The sequence below is a fragment of the Mauremys reevesii genome, linkage group 7, assembly GCF_016161935.1.
Source record: "Mauremys reevesii isolate NIE-2019 linkage group 7, ASM1616193v1, whole genome shotgun sequence".
Taxonomy (NCBI): Eukaryota; Metazoa; Chordata; order Testudines; family Geoemydidae; genus Mauremys; species Mauremys reevesii.
Genome location: NC_052629.1, coordinates 68,492,519 through 68,520,284, shown reverse-complemented (window position 1 = coordinate 68,520,284; position 27,766 = coordinate 68,492,519). Strand labels below are relative to the sequence as shown.

The window sequence follows — 27,766 nt, the reverse complement described above, 5'->3', positions numbered from 1 at the left end:
CTTAAGAGCTGGTCCGCTGTCTCTTCCCACCAGTCAGGTGGTGTAGCTAATCAGGCAGCCTATCACAGACCAGCTGCCCTTGTTAGGTTTCCCAGAGACTGACTCTGCTGCAGCCCCTGATTCCTGACACCAACAGCCTGTCTGACCATTGGGTAGTAAGGTGTAGTACAGGTCTTATTTATCTCAAGGAGGTCACATACCCCTTAGAATAAGCATGATTCAAAATTTTCACCATTGGTCGGTATGCAAGGAGTGAGGTTAGCAACCATTTGTGCTTATCGATCAGGCAGTTGATGAGCCTCTACCCACTCAGAGAAGTAGCCTGCTCTCACAAGGGTGTGCTGACTGACTCTCCCAGAATAACCATAGTTACCATTTGCAGAGGGTGGCTTGTCTGGGTGGTAACTCTAGGTGTAGGATGATCTGTCTTATGGCCTCATAGGTATAACAAGACGTCCATGGTCCCTAAGCGACCTGCACTATCCAGGCCAGTAGCATCAACTTCAAACCCTTTGGCTAAGCTTCTCCATCCCCAAATGTCCCTGTAATGGGGTCAGCACCTGCCTCTCAGGAGTGCCCCCTTTTCTCTGGCCAATATGCCTCCGATCACAATCTTTTTTTGGGGCAGCACCCTCCTCTTGCAGGGGGCCCCCTTTGGTTAGTTGGTTGGTTTGTTGGGTGTGAGCCTGCTTTTGGCTTTTGTTCTTATCTCAGGCTGGCACCCGCCTCTCAACTGCCCTCTAGGCTCAGTCTCCTGGACAGAGCATCAGCATTCATGTACTGTTACCCTGGACGGTGTCTTGTCTGGTACTGGAACTGAGCCAGCTGTCCCAGCCACCAGCACAATTGTCCTTGGGCATAATGGAAATTATGAAGCCCCCTGAGGGAACCATGATCTGTTCTTCACAGGAATCCTTTCCACAGCAGGAAGTGGCAAACATATTTTGTGAAGGTCACCACTGCCAGCAACTCTGCATTAGCCATGGAGTAGGTCTGCTCTGCTTTGTTCAGCATCTTGCTGACATATGCAACTACTCTTTCCTTGTCTCCATATGGCTGAGTCAAGACAGCACCAATACCAGCTTCACTGGCATCTGTATCTAGAATGAATGGTAGCTGGGGATCTCAGTAGGCCCGTATTGTTACAGACATGAGCCTCCACTTTAGTTCCAGAAAGGCTTCTTGGCAGGGCTAGTCCACTCAGACATCCACCTCGTCTCTGCCAGCTTGAACAGTGGCTGTGCAATTGTGGCAAAACAAATAATGACTCTCCAATAGTATGAAACCGGACCAATGAAACGCTGCTCCTCAGTGACAGGACTCGGCACTGACCAGGACTGGACGGCTTCACCATCAACATCCCTTGGGATCATATGCCGCAGGTAATTTACATTGTCACACAAAAAAATTGCATTTTGCTGAATTCACCTTTAAGTTGGTTTGGAGTAGCCTCTCCAGCACAGCTCCCAAGTTCTGCTCGTGCTTCTCAAATGACCTCCCAGTGATGATGCCATCAAAATACACCAGGCAAGATGTTTCCTGCATGTCTGCCAGGATGGCATCCAGATAGTCCCCTGCTTAGCAGATCCATCACACTTCCTTCCTCCACTTTTTATTTTTCATGTCTATTTCAGATGTATGCTGCTTGCAGTACAGAACAGTCCTTCCTATCTGTTACTATTAGCATACACACAATAAAGCCCCAATCCTGGGATCTGTACTCACTACTGGAATATAAATAGTAATAATTAGTGGGTCACTTATAAAGCATTGTCCATTTACACGGTGGTTTCCAATCATTCCTGTGGGAGCCCATCATTATAGAATGTAGGTGCCAAATTTGTATCAGATGTGTAGCAGAGATGAAAATGAGAATAAGCAACTCTAGGCTTGGGTGTCTCATTAACGCAGCAGACTGAAGATAAATGGATCCACTCTTACCTGGTTCACTGTCTTTGCTTCTGCCAGCTCTAGACAAACCTTTTGCATTTGCTCACTGGCCATATATCAGTGGGTAGGGAACAACAGCCAGAAAAGGTCATCTTTAGACCTTTGCCCACATACTTTTATATTATATTAACACAGTTAGTTATATGTGCAGCTAAAGGCTTTAGTTAGAAGATGTTTGAACCAATATCAGTGTCTGAGCCACTGCTCAATATTTTTAATATCATGAAAAACAGAAAGACTTTAACTGACTCTTCAGTTCTAATTTCCAACAGAGATAAAGTTGATCCTCACCGTGAGTGTTTTTGAGCCTTTCCACCAGGAAATGGGCTTCCTCCAGGATTCGCTCTTCAGTGCTCTTCTTCCCCATCCCAAAATCCCTCAAGGTGGTGAGGGTAAATCGGCGTAGCTGCTTCCACGGCTCCCCACTGACCACAGCAATACCTGAAAAATGGAAGAGAATGGGAAAGAAAGGAGGGAGGGGCCAGACTTTCAAACCCACCCACATGTTGTTTATTCGAAGTTTCATAGGAACATAAGATTGGGAGGGACTGAGTCCAGTCCCCTGCTATAGCAGTCCACCCTGTCATATAATCCGGTTCTCAAATTTTATTTGTATCTGTGTTCTGCTTGGGAGACTGTTACACGGTCATCACTCCGTACTTTATCTGTTTGATATGTTTATTTACCACAATATCCTACACATTAAACTCATTGCAGTTTCAGAGCAATTCTGAGGAAGAAAAATAATTCAATTCATTACTGTAATGAGGTGCAGCTGGGCCCCTCTAGCTTCTGCTCCTGCTGCACCCACAAACCAGCCAGAGACCTCTGCCTTGGTGTAATCACGGGTGCTCTTTATTTACAGTTTACTTTCCCACCACCTTGTAGCTACAAACAGCTTCAGTCTTGCAGCCAGCAGCAATGAGTTCCCCCTCCCTCTATTCTCTGGCTCCTCCCCTTTCCTTCTCCCTTTGGCTTCCTTCCTGCCAGCCTTTACATAGCCCCTAGCTAACGAGGCCAGCCAGGCCTGGGCTTACTCAGCCAGTTCCAATTCCCCTTTCTTGACTGGAGTGGATATGACAGAGGCCTGGCTCAGAGTTTCTTAGCCAGCACCCTGCCACAATTAACATGTCCAATACCTGTAGTTTGTTCTCTAACAGAGCTTGGCCCACCACAGCAATGAGAATTCTTCCAGTCACAGTAATTAGAGCAAAGTATATGTACTGGCACAAACTAAAAATTAGAAGTAAACTGGGAAAAACATTAGTTTGCCAAATTGTAACCATTTGGGCTAAAAAATTTCTGTCTGTGTGCCTCAGGTTGAACGTTTTTTGAATATTTCAGCCAAAGTGTTCATTTCCACGAACAAGGTTAGGGAAAAATATGTTGTTCTGCCCATGTTAAAAAATGCTGGGACCTTTTCTTTGAGAAACTCTAGCACTCCCATTTGTCAGAGCTGGGATTGAAATTTGGCTAGGAGCTGGCCTGTGTGTCAATGTGTGACTTTCCCATCCCATGAAAATCTACCCAAATGTCACTAAGTTATAAGCCCTTGAAAAACCACATTTCACACATTGTCTGTGGAGACTTAGAGTTTAGTGGCTAAAGTCTCCAAAGATACTGTCATCACTGCACATACACCAGCACCACTCAGCTCCTAGTGCTGGGCCGCATATAAATATGACAACCTACTGCTGTTATCAGTTACTCCATTAGCTCAAGTGGCAGAGGTCTTTGCAGTGGATCTAAAGGTTCCAGCCCTGGTGGTGACCCATGTAGGTGTCAATATGATGCCACATGAAGGAATTTCTGGTTTTTCAGTTTGCTATTTTAAAAACCGAGAGAATTACACACCCAAAACTATGTTAAAAGAACATTAAGGTTTGCATATACTCAGTAGAGACCTTAGGGTTTAGTGCAGGGGAGATCAAACTAGGGCCCACAGGCCAGATCCGGCCTGTCAAGGCTTTCAATCTGGTTTTTGTCTTCTCAGCTCCTTGTGTTGACTATTCTATGCATGCACCATGTTCACAGAGCAACTGAGCATGCTCTATTCCAGGACTAGAGGGGAAAGCCAGACTGTCCCTCTAATTGCAGCTGGGGGGGTGGGGTAAAGGAGACTGTAACTAAGAGCTGGGGAAGGGAGAGGAGCCTGGATCTGATTGGGCCAGGAGACTGGGACAGGGAGCTGGGAGGAGTGACTGGGACTGGGAAATGGCCAGGGAAACAGGAGGGATTGGGACCCAGTTGGCAGGGATGGAAGGAGAACTCACTCAGATCAGATGGGGAACTGGGGGATGAGCAGGTGCTGTGCAAGGAGACTGGGACCATGAATCAGTGTGAGGGGGAAAAGGGGAGATGGGCAACCTATCTAAGAAGGAGGCAGGGTGCAGGGGGAGAACTGGGACTGGCTTGGCAAAGAAACTGGGAAAAGAGTCAGCGAAGGGGGAGACTAGGAGAAGGAACCTGGATGGATGGGAATGACAAGAAGCCAGAGGGGGAAATTGGGACTGACTGGGCAAGGAGATGGGCTCTGGGGGTAGGGAGAAAGAGGCAGAGTTAGAATGAGGGCAGGGGGGAGACTGGGCCTTGGACAGGGAGCCCAGAGGGGAGAAATAGGATTATCTGGGCAAGGAGACTGGGGCTGGGCTGAGAAATCTAAGGAAGGCAAGGAGAATGGGACTGGGAAGAGGAGCCAGGGATGGGACGAGAAGGGACTGGGGACAGGGATATAGACTGGAGGGGACAGGGCAAAAGTGGTCAAGCTTGGGAGGAACAAGCAGAAGGGTCTGTAACTATTACAGAACACGCCCCTTAGAGACTGTAATGGAACCCGACATTCCTGAGAATGCAAGTAATGCAAAAAACCTACAGGCCTATATCCTGTACGACATTAGCTTCAGCAAGTTAACATAAGGTTTGAGGCCTATGAACTTTGCACAGATAAACGGCCCAACAGAAAACCCGGAGTATTTGGGGAGTTGAAAATACAGTTTAAAGGGAAGTTCTGACCTCAGGTAAATAATTCAACCACAGAAGTGTCCTGGCAATGAACTGACATACATAACAGGTACACGAGATACATCTGAGGCTAGCCTGCTTGCTTGCCTAGATATCTTTTCTTATACATTTCTCATTTTCTTATGGGTTTGATTATTTGTTTTATTATAATAGGTTTATATTAGAGTATATTTTAGCTGTAACACAAGGGACCTGCAGGCCACATCCTGTATGTTGAGCTAAGGCAAAGTTATCGTACATATGTTTGGGATCTTTCACCTAGATAGACGGTGATGAGCCAAAGCATAAGGTCCATGTATGGCTGTGACCTTTAACATAGAGGATGCATTAAAGCAGGTTGGCAAAGGGGCTTTCCTAAGCCCAGAGTCTTTTAAACTTAAGCGGTACACCACAACTTGGAACTTGGAAAGAACCAAAATAACCAGTTAGGACAAAAATAACAAATGTGATACCTAACCACAAGAGACCATGGTAACGAATGGACATATATGATAATAAGTTGAGATCATTGATGTACCAAGCTATATGAAAAAGTCACCCCAACATTAGTAAGGTGAGGAAATACAAATAAGGAAAAGGGAAGAAATCCCCTACTGAATATGCATCAAACATAGCGGCATCAGCGTAACATATTATAAAAGTGGCATCCCAGCCTAGGGGTGGTAGGAGAGAGAGAGAGATGTAGCCCTTGAGAGGTGCCAGAATGATGGTCACTGGTAATGATGAGGAAGGTGATGGTGAGGAGGAAGATGATGGCTAACATTTCAGGTTATTCTACAAGGGATGGTGTGAGTATATGGATGTGCAGATGTACATTCTGTAGTATCTATATCTACCTTACTGAGTTGGGGTGTTTGTGACAGGACTAAATGTATTAATAAACAATATTTGTAAATATAAAAGAGTTCCTATACTGTGAGCGTTGCAACTGTGCACATCAGGGTTCCCAACTGTATAATCTGGAGGATGGCATGGACTGCAGCCTCAGCAAGTTTGCAGATAACACTAAACTGGGAGGAGTGGTAGATACGCTGGAGGGTAGGGATAGGATGCAGAGGGACCTTGACAAATTAGAGGATTGGGCCAAAAGAAATGTGATGAGGTGAAGGTGAAGTAGGTGATGGGCTGGAGGGCCAGTTGTTGAGGTGTTATAAGGCGAGTGGGGAGCAACAGTGAGCTGCAAGGTGAGGGATTGAGGGCAAGTGGGGTGAGTTGTGAGAGGTGTGGGGGGAAATAGGGGATTTGGAGGGTGATGAGGTGAGTTTTAGGCTGGGATGTTGCCGGGGAGGGAGGAAGGTTGTGGGCTATGGCCTGTGATTGGAAAAAGGGGCCTCCTAATCTATTCTTGGACCAGGGCCCTCTGGGGCCATGTTACACCACTGAGCAGGGGAAGAATGGGGTTGGCATCTCCAGCTCAGGTCTCCTGGCTGTATTCTGGCCATTCTACTGTGCAATGGCCTAGTCACTGCCTCTCACTCACCTGCAGTGAGATGTTATGACCCATTCATGTCAGGAAGTTAGTGGAGTAACAGGGAATGGAACCAATCTTTGCTACTGTTCTAAATGAAACTTCAGCTACTTCCCCTTTTGTCATCTCAGTTGTGTTCCCCACATACAGAGAATATCAGCGCTATATGCTGATGTTACTGGAAATTTACCTTTTTTGTCGGGCAACCTTTCAAATACTGGCATACGACCTCTGTCACTGAACTCGTCTCCTTGATCAATCAGTGCTTCCTTCACAGCCTCCTGTCCATACAGCACCACAACCCGCTCTGAGCCCAAATATATTGTGAAAATCGGGCCGTACTTTTCACTGAGCTGTCAAAGTTAACACACAAAACCAGCACATTTTAACATAAATCCACTTAATTAAGAATAAGAATGTGAGCAGATCAAATTACAAATTAATGAAAGAGCTCATATGTGGCTAAGATAATACTTATCAGAGTTTACTATTCTGACTTGGGAACTGCCTGACTTAAGCTTCAGTTTCTAATCTTGATGTTTTGTTAACACTGTGTTTTTCCTAGAGGGAAAGAGTGAGTGTGAAAGAAGGATCATTCTATCTGTGTTATATAATTATCTCATCCTGCTAGCAGTTGCAATTAATACAGGTCCTTTCATTTGTGAGCTCTAGCAATTTGCATTATTTAAGTAATGACGATTCAGTTCTACTCTGAAAAATGACTGTGTACAAACGACACTTCTAACACCACAGAACTCCTGCCTCTATTTATTCATAGTAACATCTGCTGACTTTATAATGACAAGACAGTTTTTTCCTTATTCCTGTCAGCCCTGCAGAGGCAGAGAGAGAGAGTGGAGTGAGAGTCTGTTTCCCCTTTTACATTACCAATAGACTTACTGCCTAATTTCCAATCCATTACACCTGTGCAAATCAACCACAATGGGGTTACATATCTCTAACTCTTTATGGTAGGATTTGATGAGAATGAGGGTGAACAGATGTAGCTGGGGGCAGAGTTTCTCCTGTTTAACTTTTATTATTTGCGATGGTGAGCCAGAAGGAAAGAAACCAACTTGGCTGTCAGATCCCAGGCTGTGGATTGCCATTCGCATGTGAGATGATGGTATTTGAGATGATAATTATAGGAAACAATAGCATGGAGCAGAACAAAGCCATTTTTTCAAAACTGACCTGCAGTTGACACCTTGTGAAGCAGGCAAATATCATTACAGGAATTTTACAGGTGGGGAAATTGAGGCAGAGAGCACTTAGGTGACTTACTTGGATGCACTCATGGGCTACATCTTCACTTGGGCTATAGGTTTGATTCCCAACTTGAGCAGACCTAGGGTAGGTCTACGCTATGGGATTATTCCGATTTTACATAAACCGGTTTAGTAAAACAGATTGTATAAAGTCGAGTGCACGCGGCCACACTAAGCACATTAATTCAGTGGTGTGCAGCCACGGTCCGAGGCTAGCATCGATTTCTGGAGTGTTGCACTGTGGGTAGCTATTGGGTAGCTATCCCATAGTTCCCACAGTCTCCCCCTCCCCTTGGAATTCTGGGTTGAGATCCCAGTGCCTGATGGGGCAAAAATCATTGTCGTGGGTGGTTCTGGGTAAATGTCGTCAGTCATTCCTTCCTCTGGGAAAGCAACGGCAGACAATCATTTCACGCCCTTTTTCCCTGGATTGCCCTGGCAGACGCCATAGCATGGCAACCATGGAGCCTGTTTTGCCTTTTGTCATTGTCACCGGATGTGTACTGGATGCCGCTGACAGAGGCAATACAGCAGCGCTACACAGCAGCATTCATTTGCTTTTGCATGATAGCAGAGATGGTTATCAGTTGTTCTGTACTATCTGCTGCCATTGTAAATTGGCAATGAGATGACAGTTATCAGTCCTTCTGTACTGTACTGTCTGCTGCTGCCATAGGTGCCTCTGGCTGAGGTCAGCCAGGGGTGCAAGAGACAAAAATGGGAATGACTCCCCGAGTCAATTCCTCCTTTATGGTATCTAAAAATAGAATCAGTCCTGCCTAGAATATGGGGCAAGTGTACTAGAGAACCAGTGTATCAGAGAACCAGAGAGCACAGCCACTCCGTGTCAGATCCCGCAGAAATGATGTGCTGCATGCCATTTACAGGGGGTGCCCCTACAACAACCCCACCTGTTGCTTCCCTCCTCCCCCAGCCTTCCTGGGCTACCGTTGCAGTGTCCCCCCATTTGTGTGATGAAGTAATAAAGAATGCAGGAATAAGAAACAGTGACTTGTTAGTGAGATAAAATGAGGGGAAGGCAGCCTCCAGCTGCTATGATAGTCCAGACAGAACAGAATCTTTTCTTTACACATGAAGGGCGGGGGCTGATGGAGCTCAGCCCCCAGTTGCTATGATGAAGATGGTTACCAGCTGTTCTGTACCATCTACTGGGAATGACCAGGAGTCATTCCTATTTTTACCCAGGTGCCCCCAGCCAACCTCACCTGAGGCCAGCCAGGAGCACTCACGGGCTGATGATGAGAACGGATACCAATCCTTCTGCACTGTACCGTGTGCCACCAAGCTGCTGATGACAATGGATAGCAGTCATATTGTACTATCTGCCACGAGGGAGGGAGGAAGAGGATGCTGCAGTTCACTGCTGCAGCATCGCATTTACTAGCAGCATTCAGTAGACATAGGGTGACATTTAAAAAAGTCAAGAGACGATTTTTTTCCCTTTTACTTCTGGGGGTGGGGGTGGGGGTAAATTGACGAGCTATGCCCTGAACCACCCTGGACAATGTGTTTGACCATACAGGCATTGGGAGCTCAGCCAAGAATGCAAATGCTTTTTGGAGACTGCAGGAACTGTGGGATAGCTTGAGTCCTCAGTCCCCCCTCCCTCCCTCCATGAGCGTCCATTTGATTCTTTGGCTTTCCGTTATGCTTGTCACGCAGCAGTGTGCTGAGTTCCTGCTGTGGCCTCTGTCTGGAGATTTTTTTAAAATGCTTTGGAATTTCGTCGTCTGTAACGGAGCTCTGATAGAACAGATTTGTCTGCCCATACAGCGATCACATCCGTACGGTCCATTCTGGAGCTCTTTTTGGATTTGGGACTGCATAGCCACCCGTGCTGATCGGAGCTCCACGCTGGGCAAACAGGAAATGATATTCAAAAGTTTGCGGGGCTTTTCCTGTCTACCTGGCCACTGCATCTGAGTTCAGATTGCTGTCCAGAGCAGTCACAGTGGTGCACTGTGGGATACCGCCCGGAGGCCAATACCATCGATTTGCGGTCACACTAACCCTAATCCGATATGGTAATACCGATATTAGCGCTACTCCTCTCATTGGGGAGGAGTACAGAAACCGGTTTAAAGAGCCCTTTATATCGATACAAAAGGCCTCTTAGTGCGGACGGGTGCAGCGTTAAATCGGTTTAACGCTCTTAAAATCGGTTTAAAGGTGTAGTGTAGACCAGACTCTAGTCATGCCAGCTCTCATTGAGCTAGCCCACTAAGAACTGTAGCATAGCCCCAGTAGCACAGAGAGTGGCATGGCTAGCTGCCCCAAGTACATACCCAAGGGGTACAAGTAGGTTTATGCTTAGGGTGGCTAGCCCATGCTTCCGCAGCTATTACTATTTGTAGCACACTAGCTTGATGGCATGAGTCTGTCCATGTGAGCTGGGAATTAGACCCCAAGCTCCAAGTGTAGATGGAACCAGAGTCTGTTGCAGAGGTAGGAATAAAAACCAGGTCTGACTGCCCTTTCTCGACAGAACCCATTAGACCACTCCCCCCACAGTGTGATTGTCTGTACAGCTTGCCGTGAAGCTGGGCAGGTATATTCTGGATTACCTGTGACTTAGACACCTATATTAAAAGGCATAAGTTAACATGAACAGTTTATATCTAGCATTCAAGATTGATTATTTTTGTGGGGGAAAAATTAAGACGGAACTATGAGGAGTTGAGTGACATGGGATTGCCACTCTGTAAATGCCAGACATTTCATGGAGTTCTGCTTGAGCTAGGCTCTGCTTAACCTCCACCTACAACCAAACAATAGATGAGAAACAAATACTTTTACCTCACGCATTGATTGGGGCAAGTTCTTCGTATTCAGCTGCAGTGCATTTCCTATGATGGGAAAAGCAACAGGGCCAGGTGGCAGCTTCCCACTTCCAGACATCTTTTTCCATGTTGAAAGGAAAAGAAGGCAAGAGATGCACACTGCCAGGAAAACAGTTGTTGCTCCCAGAGGCTCCATTACAGAGTGTAGCAATTATTCTGGGTTCTAGCAGGGAGTTCACTGGTATTTCAGATTCCACACTTTATATATTGTGTGGTGGAACAGAGCATGCAAGCAATAGCCTCTCAGTTCTGCTTGGTAAACAGATTAGTCATTGTCCAGCAAAAGAGACCTGATATCAAACTAGGAATGAGCTCCTTTGAACCTTTATTTGTATATCATGTGTGTTTGCCCATCCAGCCTTTGTTCCCCATGTATTTGTCCAGAGAGGATAAAAGTTAATCACTGATGGGGGCAAGTTCTTCATACTCAGCTGCAGTGCATTTCCTATGATAGGAAAAGCAACAGGGCCAGGTGGCAGCTTCCCACTTCCAGACATCTTTTTCCATGTTGAAAGGAAAAGAAGGCAAGAGATGCACACTGCCAGGAAAATAGTTATTGCTCCCAGAGGCTCCATTACAGAGTGTAGCAATTATTCTGGGTTCTAGCAGGGAGTTCACTGGTATTTCAGATTCCACACTTTATATATTGTGTGGTGGAACATAGCATGAGAGCCAACAGCCTCTCATGCTCCAAAACGTCTGTTAGTCTATAAGGTGCCACAGGATTCTTTGCTGCTTTTACAGATCCAGATTAACACGGCTACCCCTCTGATACTTGACAGCCTCTCTCAGTTCCATTTGGTAAACTAGATTAGTCATTGTCCAGCAAAAGAGACCTGATATCAAACTAGGAATGAGCTCCTTTGAACCTTTATTTGTATATCATGTGTGTTTGCCCGTCCAACCTTTGTTCCCCACGTATTTGTCCAGAGAGGATAAAAGTTAATCATAAAGTGAATCTCTCTAAAGCTGTCCAGATTTCCATGGACTTCTCCAGTTTTGATAAATATTGCATGGAGGCATGCTGTTAGCTGAAATATTACATACTTAAACTGACAAAAAAACTTGGTTAACACATAGTTAAGGCTGTCCCAAAGTATATTGTTGTAGGCTATGTAATATGTAGCATTTATACTTCAGATGTCAGAACGTATGAAAAGATACCAGCTTGTCTGGCAAGTAAAGAGAACGGCCAGGTGAAAAGCTGAGCTAGCACCCTGATCAGGTGACCATCTGCATCAGAAAAAAACTGAGTTAGCAAACTAATCATAGTGTTAGGCAAGAAAGTGATTACAAATATATAATGAATAGCTTTGTAGCAATGTATGTAAGGGTAGCACCTGGAAATGGGGGTGCACTTGCATTTAATCCTCTGCTATGCCCTATTTCATGGACTGGTCACTCACTGAAGCAGCAAATAAATGAAGCAGCACAGGCCTTGGGTGGCAGGCCAGTACTTGCCCACAGACAACCTGCCAACCTGAAGCACAGGCCTTGGGTGGCAGGCCAGTCCTCGCCCACAGACAACCTGCCAACCTGAAGCACAGGCCTTGGGTGGCAGGCCAGTCCTCGCCCACAGACAACCTGCCAACCTGAAGCATATTCTCACCAGCAACTGCACACCGCACCATAGTAACTCTAGCTCAGGAACCAATCCATGCAACAAACCTCGATGCCAACTCTGCTCACATATCTACACCAGCAACACCATCACAGGACCTAACCAGATCAGCCACACCATCACCGGTTCATTCACCTGCACGTCCACCAATGTAATATATGCCATCATATGCCAGCAATGCCCCTCTGCTATGTACATCGGCCAAACTGGACAGTCTCTAAGGAAAAGGATAAATGGACACAAATCAGACATTAGGAATGGCAATATACAAAAACCTGTAGGAGAACACTTCAACCTCCCTGGCCACACAATAGCAGATCTTAAGGTGGCCATCCTGCAGCAAAAAAACTTTAGGACCAGACTTCAAAGAGAAACTGCTGAGCTCCAGTTCATCTGCAAATTTGACACCATCAGCTCAGGATTAAACAAAGACTGTGAATGGCTTGCCAATTACAGAACCAGTTTCTCCTCCCTTGGTTTTCACACCTCAACTGCTAGAACAGGGCCTCATCCTCCCTGATTGATCTAACCTCGTTATCTCTAGCTTGCTTCTTGCTTGCTTATATATACCTGCCCCTGGAAATTTCCACCACTTGCATCCGAAGAAGTGGGTATTCACCCACGAAAGCTCATGCTGCAAAACGTCTGTTAGTCTATAAGGTGCCACAGGATTCTTTGCTGCTTCAAATAAATGACATACTTTCTTCAGCTCAAGAGTCGGTCTACGCACCTGTGCGGGCTGGATAGTGAGGAAAAGAACCAATGAACAATTGTGTCCTTCTAGAACACTGAGTTCAGCGAAACTTAAACTTCTCAAAAACCAGGCACTGGAGGGTTAAGGTATTTTAAATGCAAACTTGTGAAAACCAGGTGTGATGGGCCAGGTGCCCCAGCGCCCCCTCGCGGCAGGGGCGGGCTGGGGCCTAGCACTGCACCACTCGCTTGTCTTCCGGCCTGCCTCTGGTAGCCGGCGTATCACGGCCTAGTGGCCAGAGTCTATGGACACCCCCTCCGGGGTAGAGTAGCACGGCCTAGCGGCCGGAGTCCGTAACCGCCCCCTCTCGGGGCGGGGTAGCGCGGCCTAGCGGCCGGAGTCCGCAAGCGCCCCCTTCGGGGCGAGGTAGCACGGCCTAGCGGCCGGAGTCCATACACACCCCTTCGGGGTGGGGTAGCGCGGCCTAGCGGCCGGAGTCCATACACACCCTTCGGGTGGGGTAGCGCGGCCTAGCGGCCGGAGTCCATACACACCCCTTCGGGGTGGGGTAGCGCGGCCTAGCGGCCGGAGTCCATAAGCGCCCCCTTCGGGGCGGGGTAGCGCGGCCTAGCGGCCGGAGTCCATAAGCGCCCCCTTCGGGGCGGGGTAGTGCGGCCTAGCGGCCGGAGTCCATAAGCGCGCCTTCGGGCGGGGTAGCGCGCCTGCGGCCGAGTCCATAAGCGCCCCCTTCGGGGCGGGGCAGCGCGGCCTAGCGGCCGGAGTCCATAAGCGCCCCCTTCGGGGCGGGGTAGTGTGGCCTAGAGGCCGGAGTCCATAAACCCCCCCCTCTTTGGGGCGGGGTAGTGTGGCCTGGCGGCCGGAGTCCATCAGCGCCCCCTTCGGGCGGGCGGGTAGCGGCCTAGAGGCCGGAGTCCATAAATCCCCCCCCTCGGGGTGGGGTATCACGGGGTGGGGTAGGGGGACTCGGGCCCGCCCTCTCCTCCGAGTCCCGACCCAGGGCCCTGATTGTGGCAAGCTCTCCTTGCCACCCGCTCGGCGGGGATCCGCCCGCAACACGCCGAGCGGTACTGCAGCTTTAAGGCTGTCAGTTTCTAAAGTCCCCTGGGTCACTTCCTACCCCGTCTAGTCGGACGTTGGCGTTGTGGGAGCGGTTCCCCCGTAGGTCCCCTCCGGCCGGCGTCCCTCTCCGGGGTCTCCGGTATGGCCTCTGCCCGGCTGACGTCCCGGTCCAGGCTCCCTGGCTCTCCTCCCGCAGGAACTGACGGTCTGCGTCCTTCTCCCCCGGTGGTCAGCCCAGACTGAGCAGACCTGCAGGCTTTTATACTGGTCTGCCAGTTGGAGCATGCCCAGCAGAACTTCCTGGGCGTGGCTTCCTCTGCTAGTAGAGAAGGGTTAACCCCTGCTGTACCAGTGCGGGGCTGCCCTGCCCCGTCACACACCCTCCCCCTTAAGACAGCCGCCGGGGCCGGCCGACCCTGGACTCCTGCCTCCCCTTCCTCCTCCCCGATGCGGGAGAAGAAGTCCGCGTTCCCATGAGCCCTGCCTGGCCGATGTGACACACGGAAGGCGTAGGGTTGGAGGGACAGGTACCACCGCATGATCCGGTTATTTGTCTCCTTCATACTATTAATCCATCGGAGGGGCGCGTGATCAGTCACCAAGGAAAAGGGGTTCCCCAATAGGTAGTACCGTAGTGCCTCAACCGCCCACTTTACTGCCAGGGCCTCGCGTTCTATGGTGGAGTACCGGGTTTCGCGGGGGAACAGCTTGCGGCTGAGGTACAAGACCGGGTGTTCTTCGTCCCCTACCTCCTGTGACAGTACGGCCCCCAGTCCCACCTCCGAGGCGTCTGTCTGTAGGATAAAGGGTTTTGAAAAATCCGGTTGGACTAGTACCGGCTCCCGGGTTAATTGTTCTTTCAGGGCGCGAAAGGCCTTTTCGCAGCCCTCCGTCCAACGTACTTTCGGGGGTTGTGAACTGCGTGTCAATTCCGTTAGCGGGGCCGCGAGTGTGGCGAAGTTAGGCACAAACCGCCGATAGTACCCGGCCAGCCCCAAGAACTGTCGGACTTGCCGCTTGGTTGTGGGCGTGGGGTACGTCCTCAACGCTTCCACCTTATCTACGAGGGGACGGATCTGACCCCGACCTACCGTGTAGCCCAGGTAAGTCACCTCCTTCTGGCCCAGGTGACATTTCGCAGGGTTCGCGGTGAGGCCGGCTTCGCCCAATGCCTGCAGAACTTCAGTCAGGTGTTGTAGATGTTCCTCCCAAGTGTTACTGTAGATGACAATGTCATCGATGTACGCTGCGGCGTATTCGTTGTGGGCGTTCAGCACCTGGTTCATGAGTCGCTGGAAGGTCGCCGCGGCCCCGTGTAATCCGAACGGCATCATCGTAAACTGGTAGAGTCCGAACGGCGTTGGAAATGCTGTCTTTTCTCGTGAGGCCGGTGTCAACGGATCTGCCAATATCCCTTCGTCAAGTCCAGGGTGGAGATGAACTCGGCTTTTCCTAGCCGCTCTAGCAGCTCGTCCACCCGGGGCATGGGATAGGCATCAAACCGTGAAATTGCATTTACCTTGCGGAAGTCGATGCAAAACCTGACTGTTCCGTCTGGCTTGGGGACCAATACTATGGGACTCCTCCATTCACTCCGCGACTCTTCCACCACCCCTAAGGCTAACATCAGCCCGAGTTCCTCCTTCACTGTCTCCCACATCTTCCTGGGGAGCGGGCGGTGTGTGTCCCGCACTTTGTGTCCTGGAATGGTAGCGATGTGGTGGTTTGCTAACGTGGTTCGCCCGGGTCGCGTTGACAAAACCACGGGGAACGCCGCCACCAGTCGTTCTACCTGGTCCCGCTGGGCTGGGGTAAGCTCGCGGCCTATGTCTGCCGTCCCGGCTGCCTCGGGCTCTCCCACCAGCGGCCCCAATTCTGGTTCTGGCGGGTATGGGGCTATCAGCAGGCCCTCTCGGTCCCTCCAGGCCTTAAGGAGGTTCACGTGGTAGATCTGGGTATCCCTCCTCCGCCCGGACAACCGTACCTCATAATCGACCGGCCCCCTCCGCCTGACCACTTCAAAGGGGCCCTGCCACTTGGCTAGCAGCTTGGACTCAGAGGAAGGAAGTAGCAAGAGGACCCGATCCCCTGGCTCGAAAGTTCGTACCTTGGCCCCCTTGTTATACTGAGCCTCCTGAGTCTGCTGAGCTCTTACCAGATTTTCGCGGGCCAAGGCCCCTAGCTCCCGGAGACGTTCCCGCAGCTGGAGGATATACTGCACCGATCCCCGAACACGGGTCTCCTGCTCTTCCCAGGTTTCCCTTAGGAGATCAAGGATACCCCTAGGCTTCCTCCCGTAGAGGAGTTCAAAGGGGGAGAACCCCGTGGACGCCTGGGGTACCTCTCGCACCGCGAAGAGGAGTGCGGGGAGTAGTCTATCCCAGTGTCGGGGGTCGTCTTCTACAAACTTCCTCAGCATGGCCTTCAAAGTGCCGTTGAATCGCTCGACCAAGCCATCCGTCTGGGGATGGTAGACGGAGGTCTTTAGTGCCCGGATGTTCAGCAGCCTACACAGCTCTGCCATCAACCTAGAGGTAACGTTCGTCCCTTGATCCGTTAATATCTCCCTCGGGATACCTACCCGAGCGAAGATTTGTAATAGTTCGTTAGCAATGACCAGTGCCGTGGTGGACCTTAGTGGCACCGCTTCGGGATAGCGTGTGGCATAATCGACCACCACCATGATGTACTTATGACCCGTGCCGCTCTTTTCCAGGGGTCCCACGAGATCTAGGCCTATCCGGTCAAAGGGCGTCCCCACCACGGGCAAGGGTACGAGGGGGGCCTTTGGTACACCTTTTGGGCCGGCTCTCTGGCATTCTGGGCAGGAGGCGCAATAGTCTCGTACCTCTGCATGGATGCCCGGCCAAAAGAACCTCTGGGCCACCCTTTGTAGCGTCTTCTCTCTGCCTAGGTGTCCGGCCCACGGCACCGAGTGTGCCAGACGGAGCAAGTCCCGACGGAACCGCCGCGGGACCAATAGCTGGCGTAGTTCTTCTTTTGTCTGGGGTTCGGGCACCACCCGATAGAGTAAGTCCCGATGGATCTCAAATCGGGGCCCTTGTGGCTGGCGGTGGGGCGGGTCGTCCTCCCCTGGTGGACTAGTCGCCTGTTCCCAAGCCCGGCTGAGAGTGGTATCCCCTCGTTGCTCCTCGAGGAAGTCGGTGTCCACATCTAGCCAGCCCGGGCCCTCTGTTGCCGGAGCTTCGGTAGGGCCTTGGCTCCTTACCCCTCTCCCGGAGCTCCCCGAGGGTCCCTCTAGGGGGTCCTCTGCCGTTGGCTGGCCTAGAAATCCCGGCCGTCTAGCCCGTTCCCAGTTCTCCTGGCTGGCGGCGTAGCCCTTCCTCAAGAGGCTTGTGAAACCCGGCCAGTCACGCCCTAGGACCACGGGGTACGCCAATTTGGGAGCCACCCCCACTAGACACCGCGCCCGGTGTTGGGCCGCCTCCAGCTGTACCCAGACAGTGGGGTAAGGCTTCACATCCCCATGGATGCACTGTAGCTGGATGGGGGCCCCGGCAGGGCCGGTGAGCTTGATCAGCCCCTCCCGAATAACCGTCTGGCTACACCCGAGTCCACTAAGGCCCAGGCAGACGTCCCATCCACCTTCACCGGCAGAACAATTTTCCCCGGCTCCCAAGCCCGGGCCCGGTGACCCGCCGTCAACACTTGCCCATAATTGCAATCCATGTACGGGCACTCCCTCCTGAAGTGCCCTACCTGACCGCACTCGTAGCAGCGGTCCCGTCTCCCTTCTTCGGTGGGGTTGTGGCGGGGGCTGCCAGGCCTTGCGGGGGCCTCCTCCGAGCGTCGTGGGATATCGTCCCGGGGTGTTGCCCTAGGGCCCCGGGTCACTGGTATTACGGGGGGCTGGGGAAGCCGACGAGGGTCCCCCCCGTCCCCCTTACGTGGGCCCTGGGCCTGTCCTGGGCTCCGTCTGCTGGGCTCACCCCCCCTGGGGTTGGCCTTCACGTCCCCATCTGCCGCCTGGTAGTCCTCCATCAGGGAAATCGCGTCCGCGAGGGTCTTGGGCGGTGTCGCTGTACCCATTCCTTCTCCCGGGGCAGGGCTTGAAGGAACTGTTCTAAGGCTACCATCTCAGCCACCTGAGCGCCCGTCCGCCCTTCCGGTTCCAGCCACCGCCAACAGAGGTCCCGGATTCGCTGGGCCACGGCCCGCGCCGGCCCCGGCGTGTATCGTTCCCGGCGGAGTCGCTGGCGGTAGGTCTCAGGGCTGACGCCAACCGTCTAAGATGGCGGCCTTAACCTTCGGGTAGTCCAGTGCAACCTGGGAGCCTAAGATCCGGTACGCCGCTTGGGCTGCGCCCGTCAGGTAGGGTGCCAGTATCGTGGCCCAATGAGCGAGGGGCCACTGCATGGCGGTCGCGACCCTTTCAAAGGTCACAAGGAAGGCCTCGGATCATCCCCGCCCCATCTTAGTTAGGCGCACGGGTAATTTCCGAGACCTCGCCGGGTTGCCCCCGACGGCCCCTAGAGGCGTACCCGGTGCCGGTCCGATTAGCGCCGCCATCTGTTGAACCAGCCGCTCCTGGTTCGTCTGTTGCTGGGCCGTCAGCTCCCGGACCAACTGCTGCTGCTGTTCCTGTTGCTGGACGGCTTGTGCCTGCTGTTGGGCCGCCAGCTGCTGGAGCAGCTGCGCTTGCTGCTGCTGCTGTTGTGTCATCTGCTGCTGCTGATTCTCCAGCAGCCACTGCAAAAGTTTCTCGGGGTCCATCTTGGGCCCTGTGGCCTTATCTCAGGCCCGTTCAGTCCCTGGTCAGGTGCCAATTGTGATGGGCCAGGTGCCCCAGCGCCCCCTCGCGGCAGGGGCGGGCTGGGGCCTAGCACTGCACCACTCGCTTGTCTTCCGGCCTGCCTCTGGTAGCCGGCGTATCACGGCCTAGTGGCCAGAGTCTATGGACACCTCCGGGTAGAGTAGCACGCCTAGCGGCCGAGTCCGTAACCGCCTCTCGGGCGGGTAGCGCGACCTAGCGGCCGGAGTCCGCAAGCGCCTTCGGGCGAGGTAGCACGCCTAGCGGCCGAGTTCATACACACCCTTCGGGTGGGGAGCGCCCAGCGGCCGAGTTCATACACCCTTCGGGTGGGGAGCGCCCAGCGGCCGGAGTTCATACACACCTTCGGGTGGGGTAGCGCCTAGCGGCCGGAGTCCATAAGCGCCTTCGGGCGGGGGAGCGCCTAGCGGCCGAGTCCATAAGCGCCCCTTCGGGCGGGGGAGGTGCCCAGCGGCCGGAGTCCATAAGCGCCTTCGGGCGGGGTAGCGCCCAGCGGCCGGAGTCCATAAGCGCCTTCGGGCGGCAGCGCTCAGCGCCGGAGTCCATAAGCGCCTTCGGGCGGGGCAGCGCCTAGCGGCCGGGTTCATAAACCCCCTCTTGGGGCGGGTAGCGTGGCCTGGCGGCCGGAGTCCATAAGCGCCTTCGGGCGGGGTAGCGCCTAGAGGCCGAGTCCATAAATCCCCCTCGGGGTGGGGTATCACGGGTGGGGTAGGGGACTCGGGCCCGCCTCTCCGAGTCCCGACCCAGGGCCCTGATTGTGGCAAGCTCTCCTTGCCACCCGCTCGGCAGGGATCCGCCCGCAACACGCCGAGCGGTACTGCAGCTTTAAGGCTGTCAGTTTCTAAAGTCCCCTGGGTCACTTCCTACCCCGTCTAGTCGGACGTTGGCGTTGTGGGAGCGGTTCCCCCGTAGGTCCCCTCCGGCCGGCGTCCCTCTCCGGGGTCTCCGGTACGGCCTCTGCCCGGCTGACGTCCCGGTCCAGGCTCCTGGCTCTCCCGCAGGAGCTGACGGCCCGCGCCTTCTCCCCCGGTGGTCAGCCCAGACTGAGCAGACCTGCAGGCTTTTATACTGGTCTGCCAGTTGGAGCATGCCCAGCAGAACTTCCTGGGCGTGGCTTCCTCTGCTAGTAGAGAAGGGTTAACCCCTGCTGTACCAGTGCGGGGCTGCCCTGCCCCGTCACACCAGGCAATATAGAGTTAAGATATCACCCACAAAATGGTAACTCCCTCCCTGGGGCTGGGAATCATCTGCTGTTGCCGAAGGCTGGGTGGAGAGCTGGTCTCTGGGTCGGGGGTGCCCAGTTCACAGGGGCTGGGTAGAGGACTGAGGGTCAGGGCTGCAGGGGGATGGGGTCAGGGGGTGTCTGGCTCAGAGGGACTGGGCTCAGAGCTGGGGGTCAGGGCTGTGGGGGAATGGGGTCGGGTGATGCTCGGCTCAGAGGGGCTGGGCTTGGAGCTGGGGGTCAGGGCTGGGGGAGGGAGAGGTCAGGGAGGTATCCGGCTCAGAGGGGCTTACCATGCTGCTTACTCCCGCCTCCCCACTCTCATGGAGCCTCAGTGTGCTGCATCCAGGAGTGGCCCTGGACAGCGCTTCAGCGGCCTGCTTCCATGGGACCTGAGATCTCAGCCCTGCCCCCTTACTACGTGGCTCCAAGCGGGAGGAGCTCAGGCCCTGCCCCCTTACCACGAGGCTCCAAGCGGGAGGAGCTCAGGCCCTGCCCCCTTACCATGAGGCTCTGAGTGGAAGGTGCTCAGGCCCTGCCTGAGCCAGGCCGCTTTAGCTCTGTCCAGGGCTGCTCCTGGATGTGGCGCACTGAGGCACCGGGGATGGGGGAAGGCGGAGGTGAGCCTCGGACATTCTCGTGGGGGCCCCTGAGGGGCCTGGGGCAAATTGCTCCATTTGACCCCCCGGGCGGTCCTGACTACAGTGGAGTAATAGACGGCATGCATATCCCTATTTTGGCCCCAGAGCACCTTGCCACAGATACATCAACAGAAAGGGCTACTTTTCCATTATCATGCAAGTGCTGGTGGATCACTAGGATGCTTCATTCACATCTGTGTTGGCTAGTCAGGGAAGATGAGTGATGCTCACATCTTTAAGATCACAGGACTATTCAGAAAGCTACAAGCAGGGACACTCTGTCCTGACCAGCTGATAACCATTGACGATCTTGAAGTTGCAATAATGATCCTGGGGATCCAGTCTACGTCTTACTCCCTCGGTTCATGAAGACATACACTGGCCGCCGTGAGAGCCTCAACAAGCAGCTCATCAGGTGCAGAATGACAGCTGAATGTGTGTTTGGTAGATTGAAAGGGCGCTGGTGTTGTTTACTTATCGGATTGGATCTCAGCGCAAAAAATATCCCAATGGTTATAGCTGCCTGTTGTGTCCTGCATAACATCTCTGAAGCAAAGGGGGAGAACTTGCCTCGGGGTGGAGGTGGAGCAGCTGTTTGCTGAGTTTGAACAGCCGGACACAGGAGCTATCAGACAAGCTCAATGCAGTGTTACACGACATAGGGAGGCTTTGAAAGGGCACTTTAACAGCGAACCAGAGTAAAGTGCTGTGGTGCAGCACAACCTGACACTGCAGTCTGGGAGCCTGTTAGCCTGCCGGCTGGGAGCTTCCACCTCATCCTCAGTGCTTAGCAGTCCCACTTCTTTTTTCCTTGTTTTCTAATTATTATTATTATGGCCAAAAAAACCTTTTACTATTGGTTTTAATTCCCTTTGCAAGGTACAACTCTGCTTAACTTTTGGCAGTTCTCACTTTATCCCTACAATTTCTGACCTCCAAGAGGTAGTTTTCCTTGCTGATCCATCCTATCTTCCATTCCTTTTAGGCTTTCTGCTTTCTCTTAATCACTTGTTTGAGATGCTTCCTCATCCAGCTTCGTCTGGAGCCCTTCCCAGCAATTTTTTCGCCCCTTGCTTGGGATGCAGCCTTCAGATAGTTTCTGCAACGTTGTCTTCTCCACATTCAAATCCTTGAGTTCTTCAGTCCAGTCCACTTCCCTAACTAATTCTCTTAAGTTTTTAAAGTTAGCACTTTTGAAATCCAGGGCCCTAGTTGAAGATCAATTTTTGTTTTTCCATTCATTTAGTTTAAACTGAATTATCTTATGATCACTAGGGCCAAGGTTGTCCCCTACAAACAGTTGTTCCATGAGGTCCTCACTACCCCCCAATCCCAAATCTAAATTGGCATCATGTCTTGTTGGTTCAGTGACTATTTGGTGAATGAATCTGCACCTCCCAGCTTGGTCCTAGCCGTGGAACGTGTATCACAAAACTACATGTAACCCTTCTGCCCCTCTGAGTTGGCAGCAACAAGGGCCGGGTTCAGTATCCAGGGGTTCCGTTTCAATAACACAAAGCAAAACCGGCTCAATCCCCCACCCAGTGACCTGGGACAATTACATACCACCCCACCCCCTCGGGTGCCTCTAGGAGGCAATACTTCCCCACTCGCAAGCACAGAGTCTGAGTGTAGCAAAATCCTTTTAATAAAGGAGGGAAACAATGCGGCATCATGTTGGAGAGACACCACAAACAGGATTATACACAAACCATAAGCAAAACAAAACCCACCTCCAAGTACATTTGGCAATGTCCTTTCCCCCTTAGGGTCTTAAGTCCAATCACCCCAAAGTCCAACAACCCAAAAGTCTCTGTCTCTGGTCAGTGCCACCCCAGAGTTCAAAAGTTTATCTGCAGAGTTTTACCCCACCCCAGTCTGGGTGGAAATGGGGGGGGCACACACAGGGTGTTAAGGGGCACCTTACATGATCCAAGACTGACTGCCCTGCCTCTCCATGGAGTTCTGCTGCAGCCTTCACCATGACTGGCTCCACTCCACCAGCTGTGCCATTCCTCCAGCCGAACTGTGAACCGCTTCAGCCGTCCCCACAAACCGCTCCGCTCACTGTTCTGTGGGCTGCTCAAATGTACTGCAACAGCTCCACTCTGCCAGCCACTTAGCGATAGATTTTCAGGCTCCCCCACTAGTTAACACCGCACTCAGTGATCTCAGCTCAGTAAGCTTAGCGCTTTTAGTGATTTCAGCTCTTAGTGATTTCAGCTTGTAGTAGGGGAACCCCAGTGCTGGTGCACCATTGGCCCAACATGAATTCAGGTCAGCAGCCTCTAGATGGACTCCTAAAGGATTTAAAATTAGCTCTGCTCTTCAACAGTGGAGAGAGGAGAATGTGCAATTGGTGTTCCACACCCTCAAAAGGGGCCCATACCATCAGGTACACACACCAGTCCCCAACCCCTCTCAATTCACTGGGTTTTGGCACCCATGTCCCTTGTCTAGCGAGTGCTATTTACTTGATGGTGAGATTCTCTGTCATAAGGCAGTTTCATAGTTCCTCATTCACATAATCAGGGTGACAACACTTTATTCCTCCTGCCCCAATAACAAAGAAATTGGGGGGCCCACAGCTGTGAAAATAACCATCCCAGGCTGCTGTGAACTATGCTAAGTGGAGTGGGTTTGCCAAGGCAAATGCCTGAAATTCCTTTCCCCACTCCAATGCAAATTCCTGAAATTCCTTTCCCCACTCCTAGTAATTTACCACCAGATGTCAGGGTAGAGCTCATCCTGACTCTGCTTACATCCATAAATATGAAAATATATAGAAGTGTTGAGATGAGTTGGAAAATTAATGAGGAGCAACTTTATTAACACTGTGCTTAGTTTAACTTGCATGAACTGCCAAGAATGACCTTGAGCGTATCACTGCAGACTACGTGGCTCTGGGAAGAAGGATAAAGGAGTTTGAGGCGCAAGTGGTGTTCTCGTCTATCCTCCCTGTGGCAGGAAAAGGCCAGGGTAGAGACCGTCGAATCGCGGAAATCAACGAATGGCTACGCAGATGGTGTCGGAGAGAAGGGTTTGGATTCTTTGACAATGGGATGGTCTTCCAAGAAGAAGGATTGCTAGGCAGAGACGGGCTCCACCTCACGAAGAGAGGGAAGAGCATCTTTGCAAGCAGGCTGGCTAACCTAGTGAGGAGGGCTTTAAACTAGGTTCACCGGGGGAAGGAGACCAAAGCCCCGAGGTAAGTGGGGAAGTGGGATACCGGGAGGAAGCACAAGCAGGAGACTGCAAGAGGGGAGGACTCCTGTCTCAGACCGAGAAAGCGGGACAATCAGCGAGTTATCTTAAGTGCCTATACACAAATGCAAGAAGCCTGGGGAACAAGCAGGGAGAACTAGAAGTCCTGGCACAGTCAGGGAATTATGATGTAATTGGAATAACAGAGACTTGGTGGGATAACTCACATGATTGGAGTACTGTCATGGATGGATATAAACTGTTCAGGAAGGACAGGCAGGGCAGAAAAGTTGGGGAGTTATGCTTGTATGTAAGAGAGCAGTATGACTGCTCAGAGCTCCAGTATGAAACTGCAGAAAAACCTGAGAGTCTCTGGATTAAATTTAGAAGTATGAACAACAAGGGTAATGTCGTGGTGGGAGTCTGCTACAGACCACCGGACCAGGGGGATGAGGTGGACGAGGCTTTCTTCCAGCAACTAACAGAAGTTGCTAGATCACAGGCCCTGGTTCTCATGGGTGACTTTAATCACCCTGATATCTGCTGGGAGAGCAATACAGCGGTGCACAGACAATCCAGGAAGTTTCTGGAAAGTGTAGGGGACAATTTCCTGGTGCAAGTGCTGGAGGAACCAACTAGGGGAAAAGCTCTTCTTGACCTGCTGCTCACAAACAGGGAAGAAATAGTAGAGGAAGCAATAGTGGATGGGAACCTGGGAGGCAGTGACCATGAGATGGTCGAGTTCAGGATCCTGACACAAGGAAAAAAGGAAAGCCGTAGAACAGAGACCCTGGACTTCAGAAAAGCAGACTTTGACTCCCTCAGGGAACTGATGGGCAAGGTCCCCTGGGAGAATAACATGACGGGGAAAGGAGTCGAGGAAAGCTGGCTGTATTTTAAAGAAACCTTATTGAGGTTGCAGGAACAAACCATCCCGATGTGTAGGAAGAAAAGTAAATATGGCAGGCGACCAGCTTGGCTTAACAGTGAAATCCTTGCTCGTCTTAAACACAAAAAAACAGCTTACAAGAAGTGGAAGGTTGGACAAATAACCAGGGAGGAGTATAAAAGTATTGCTCAGGCATGCAGGAGTGAAATTAGGAAGGCCAAATCACACTTGGAGTTGCAGCTAGCCGGAGATGTTAGGAGTAACAAGAAGGGTTTCTTTAGGTATGTTAGCAACAAGAAGAAAGTCAAGGAAAGTGTGGGCCCCTTGCTGAATGAGAGAGGGAACCTAGTGACGGAGGATGTGGAGAAAGCTAGTGTACTCAATGCTTTTTTTGCCTCTGTCTTCACAGACAAGGTCAGCTCCCAGACAGCTGCACTCTGCAGCACGGTATGGGGAGGAGGTGACCAGCTCTCTGTGGAGAAAGAAGTAGTTCGGGACTATTTAGGAAAGCTGGACGAGCACAAGTCCATGGGGCCGGATGCGCTGCATCCGAGGGTGCTAAAGGAGTTGGCCAATGAGATTGCAGAGCCATTGGCCATTATCTTTGAAAAATCATGGCGATCGGGGGAGGTCCTGGACGACTGGAAAAAAGCTAATGTAGTGCCCATCTTTAAAAAAGGGAAGATGGAAGATCCAGGGAACTACAGGCCAGTCAGTCTCACCTCAGTCCCTGGAAAAATCATGGAACAGGTCCTCAAGGAATCAATCCTGAACCACTTAAAGGAGGGGAAAGTGATCAGGAACAGTCAGCATGGATTCACCAAGGGCAAGTCATGCCTGACTAACCTAATTGCCTTCTATGATGAGATAACCGGCTGTGTGGATGAGGGGAAAGCAGTGGATGTGCTATTTCTGGACTTTAGCAAAGCTTTTGATACAGTCTCCCACAGTATTCTTGCCAGCAAGTTAAAGAAGTATGGGCTGGATGAATGGACGGTAAGATGGATAGAAAACTGGCTAGATGGTCGGGCTCAGCGGGTAGTGATCAATGGTTCCATGTCTAGTTGGCAGCCGGTATCAAGTGGAGTGCCCCAAGGGTCAGTGCTGGGGCCGGTTTTATTCAATATCTTCATTAACGATCTGGAGGATGGTGTGGACTGCACCCTTAGCAAGTTTGCAGATGACACTAAACTGGGAGGAGTGGTTGATACGCTGGAGGGTAGGGATAGGATACAGAGGGACCTAGACAAATTAGAGGATTGGGCCAAAAGAAATATGATGAGGTTCAACAAGGACAAGTGCAGAGTCCTGCACTTAGGACGGAAGAATCCCATGCACTGCTATAGACTAGGGACCGAATGGCTGGGCAGCAGTTCTGCAGGAAGGGACCTAGGGGTTACGGTGGACGAAAAGCTGAATATGAGTCAACAGTGTGCCCTTGTTGCCAAGAAGGCTAATGGCATTTTGGGTTGTATAAGTAGGGGCATTTCCAGCAGATCGAGGGATGTGATCATTCCCCTCTATTCAGCACTGGTGAGGCCTCATTTGGAGTACTGTGTCCAGTTTTGGGCCCCACACTACAAGAAGGATGTGGATAAATTGGAGAGAGTCCAGCAGAGGGCAACAAAAATGATTAGGGGGCTGGAGCACATGACTTATGAGGAGAGGCTGAGGGAACTGGGATTGTTTAGTCTGCAGAAGAGAAGAATGAGGGGGGATTTGATAGCTGCTTTCAACTACCTTAAAGGGGGTTCCAAAGAGGCTGGATCTAGACTGTTCTCAGTGGTAGAAGATGACAGAACAAGGAGTAATGGTCTCAAGTTGCAGAGGGGGAGGTTTAGGTTAGACATTAGGAAAAACTATTTCACTCTTGGGTGGTGAAGAACTGGAATGGGTTACCTAGGGAGGTAGTGGAATCTCCTTCCTTAGAGGTTTTTAAGGTCAGGCTTGACAAAGCCCTGGCTGGGATGATTTAGTTGGGTTTGGTCCTGCTTTGAGCAGGGGGTTGGACTAGATGATCTCCTGAGGTCCCTTCCAACCCTGAGATTCTATGATTCTATGATTCTATGAACGAGCAGGGGAGGGAGAACTTTATTTCAGTCCAATGCCACAGAAACTCTGCCTATCATAGTAGGATATTGAGCCAAAAGCATTACATCATCACAATTTATTCTCATTGGCTCTTGTTAGAGAGCTTATTCCTTCACTTTCCCACTTTTCTGGTCCTTCTCTCATGAACAGAGAGCAACAATACCCGAAGTCCAAAGGTGCAAACAATTCAATGTTTATTGGGGTGAACTTCCAGCAAGCTTAAATTCAAGTTCCTTTTTCCTTATTTTCAAATCCCAACTTACTTCCAGTTTGTCCCTAATTTATATAGTAATATTTTTAGCTATATCTTAACCAATCATTCTACTAAAATTTACCTAACCAATCCTAACATACTGTAACATGATTAGCTAACCAATTATATTGCACCACCTTAATTAGTTTACACGCAGCAAAATTAATTATACAGCAGACAGAAATAATCACAGAACCAGACAGAAATCATTCAAAAAAAACATAGCAAAGTGAGAACTACAATGACCAAACAATACAGAAGTGAGGATTTCACAACCACATCTATACCGACATAAGGGTTTCCCAACTGTGTCTATTAAAAAGTGAGTTCTTACCAGACAGAAAACTATCAAACTAAATTTCCTTTTACATCTTCTAGGCTCTTCCCTTTCTCTGGAGGTGATAGATCGGATCACCTTCCTAACAGCCCCAGATTGCCTTATTTCAATATAACTATAAAATGTAAGGATGTGACTGCACGCTTCCAAGCTTATGGCTGCCTCTGCTGTTTAGCCAAAGGCATTGGCCTAAGAACAGGGCCTCAGACTGTCACAGTGAGAGAAGGCCCTTACACAGATTCTCTCTTTTATACCTCTATAACTAGCTAAATAATAAACATATACATAAATTCTTAAAGTATAGGCCTTTACAGCCAGGCTTAAATATCTATATCCTAACAGCTGGACACAGTTACCAACTCTCTGTCAATAAA

The 27,766-nt window shown here is 51.0% G+C and overlaps 1 protein-coding gene across 1 annotated transcript in view; it reads right to left on the bottom strand.

Annotated features, from left to right (window-relative positions):
* The window catches only part of LOC120369523 (cytochrome P450 2H2-like), a 28,113-nt gene extending 17,287 nt beyond the window's left edge, over window positions 1-10,826 (bottom strand). The window contains exons 1-3 of the mRNA XM_039482952.1: window positions 10,525-10,826; window positions 6,630-6,792; window positions 2,242-2,391 (exon numbers count right to left, since the gene is read on the bottom strand). Of these exons, the coding sequence (XP_039338886.1) occupies window positions 2,242-2,391; window positions 6,630-6,792; window positions 10,525-10,704 (493 nt within the window). The 5' untranslated portion in view covers window positions 10,705-10,826. The remainder of the gene's footprint in view (window positions 1-2,241; window positions 2,392-6,629; window positions 6,793-10,524) is intronic.
* Window positions 10,827-27,766: the final 16,940 nt, after the last annotated feature.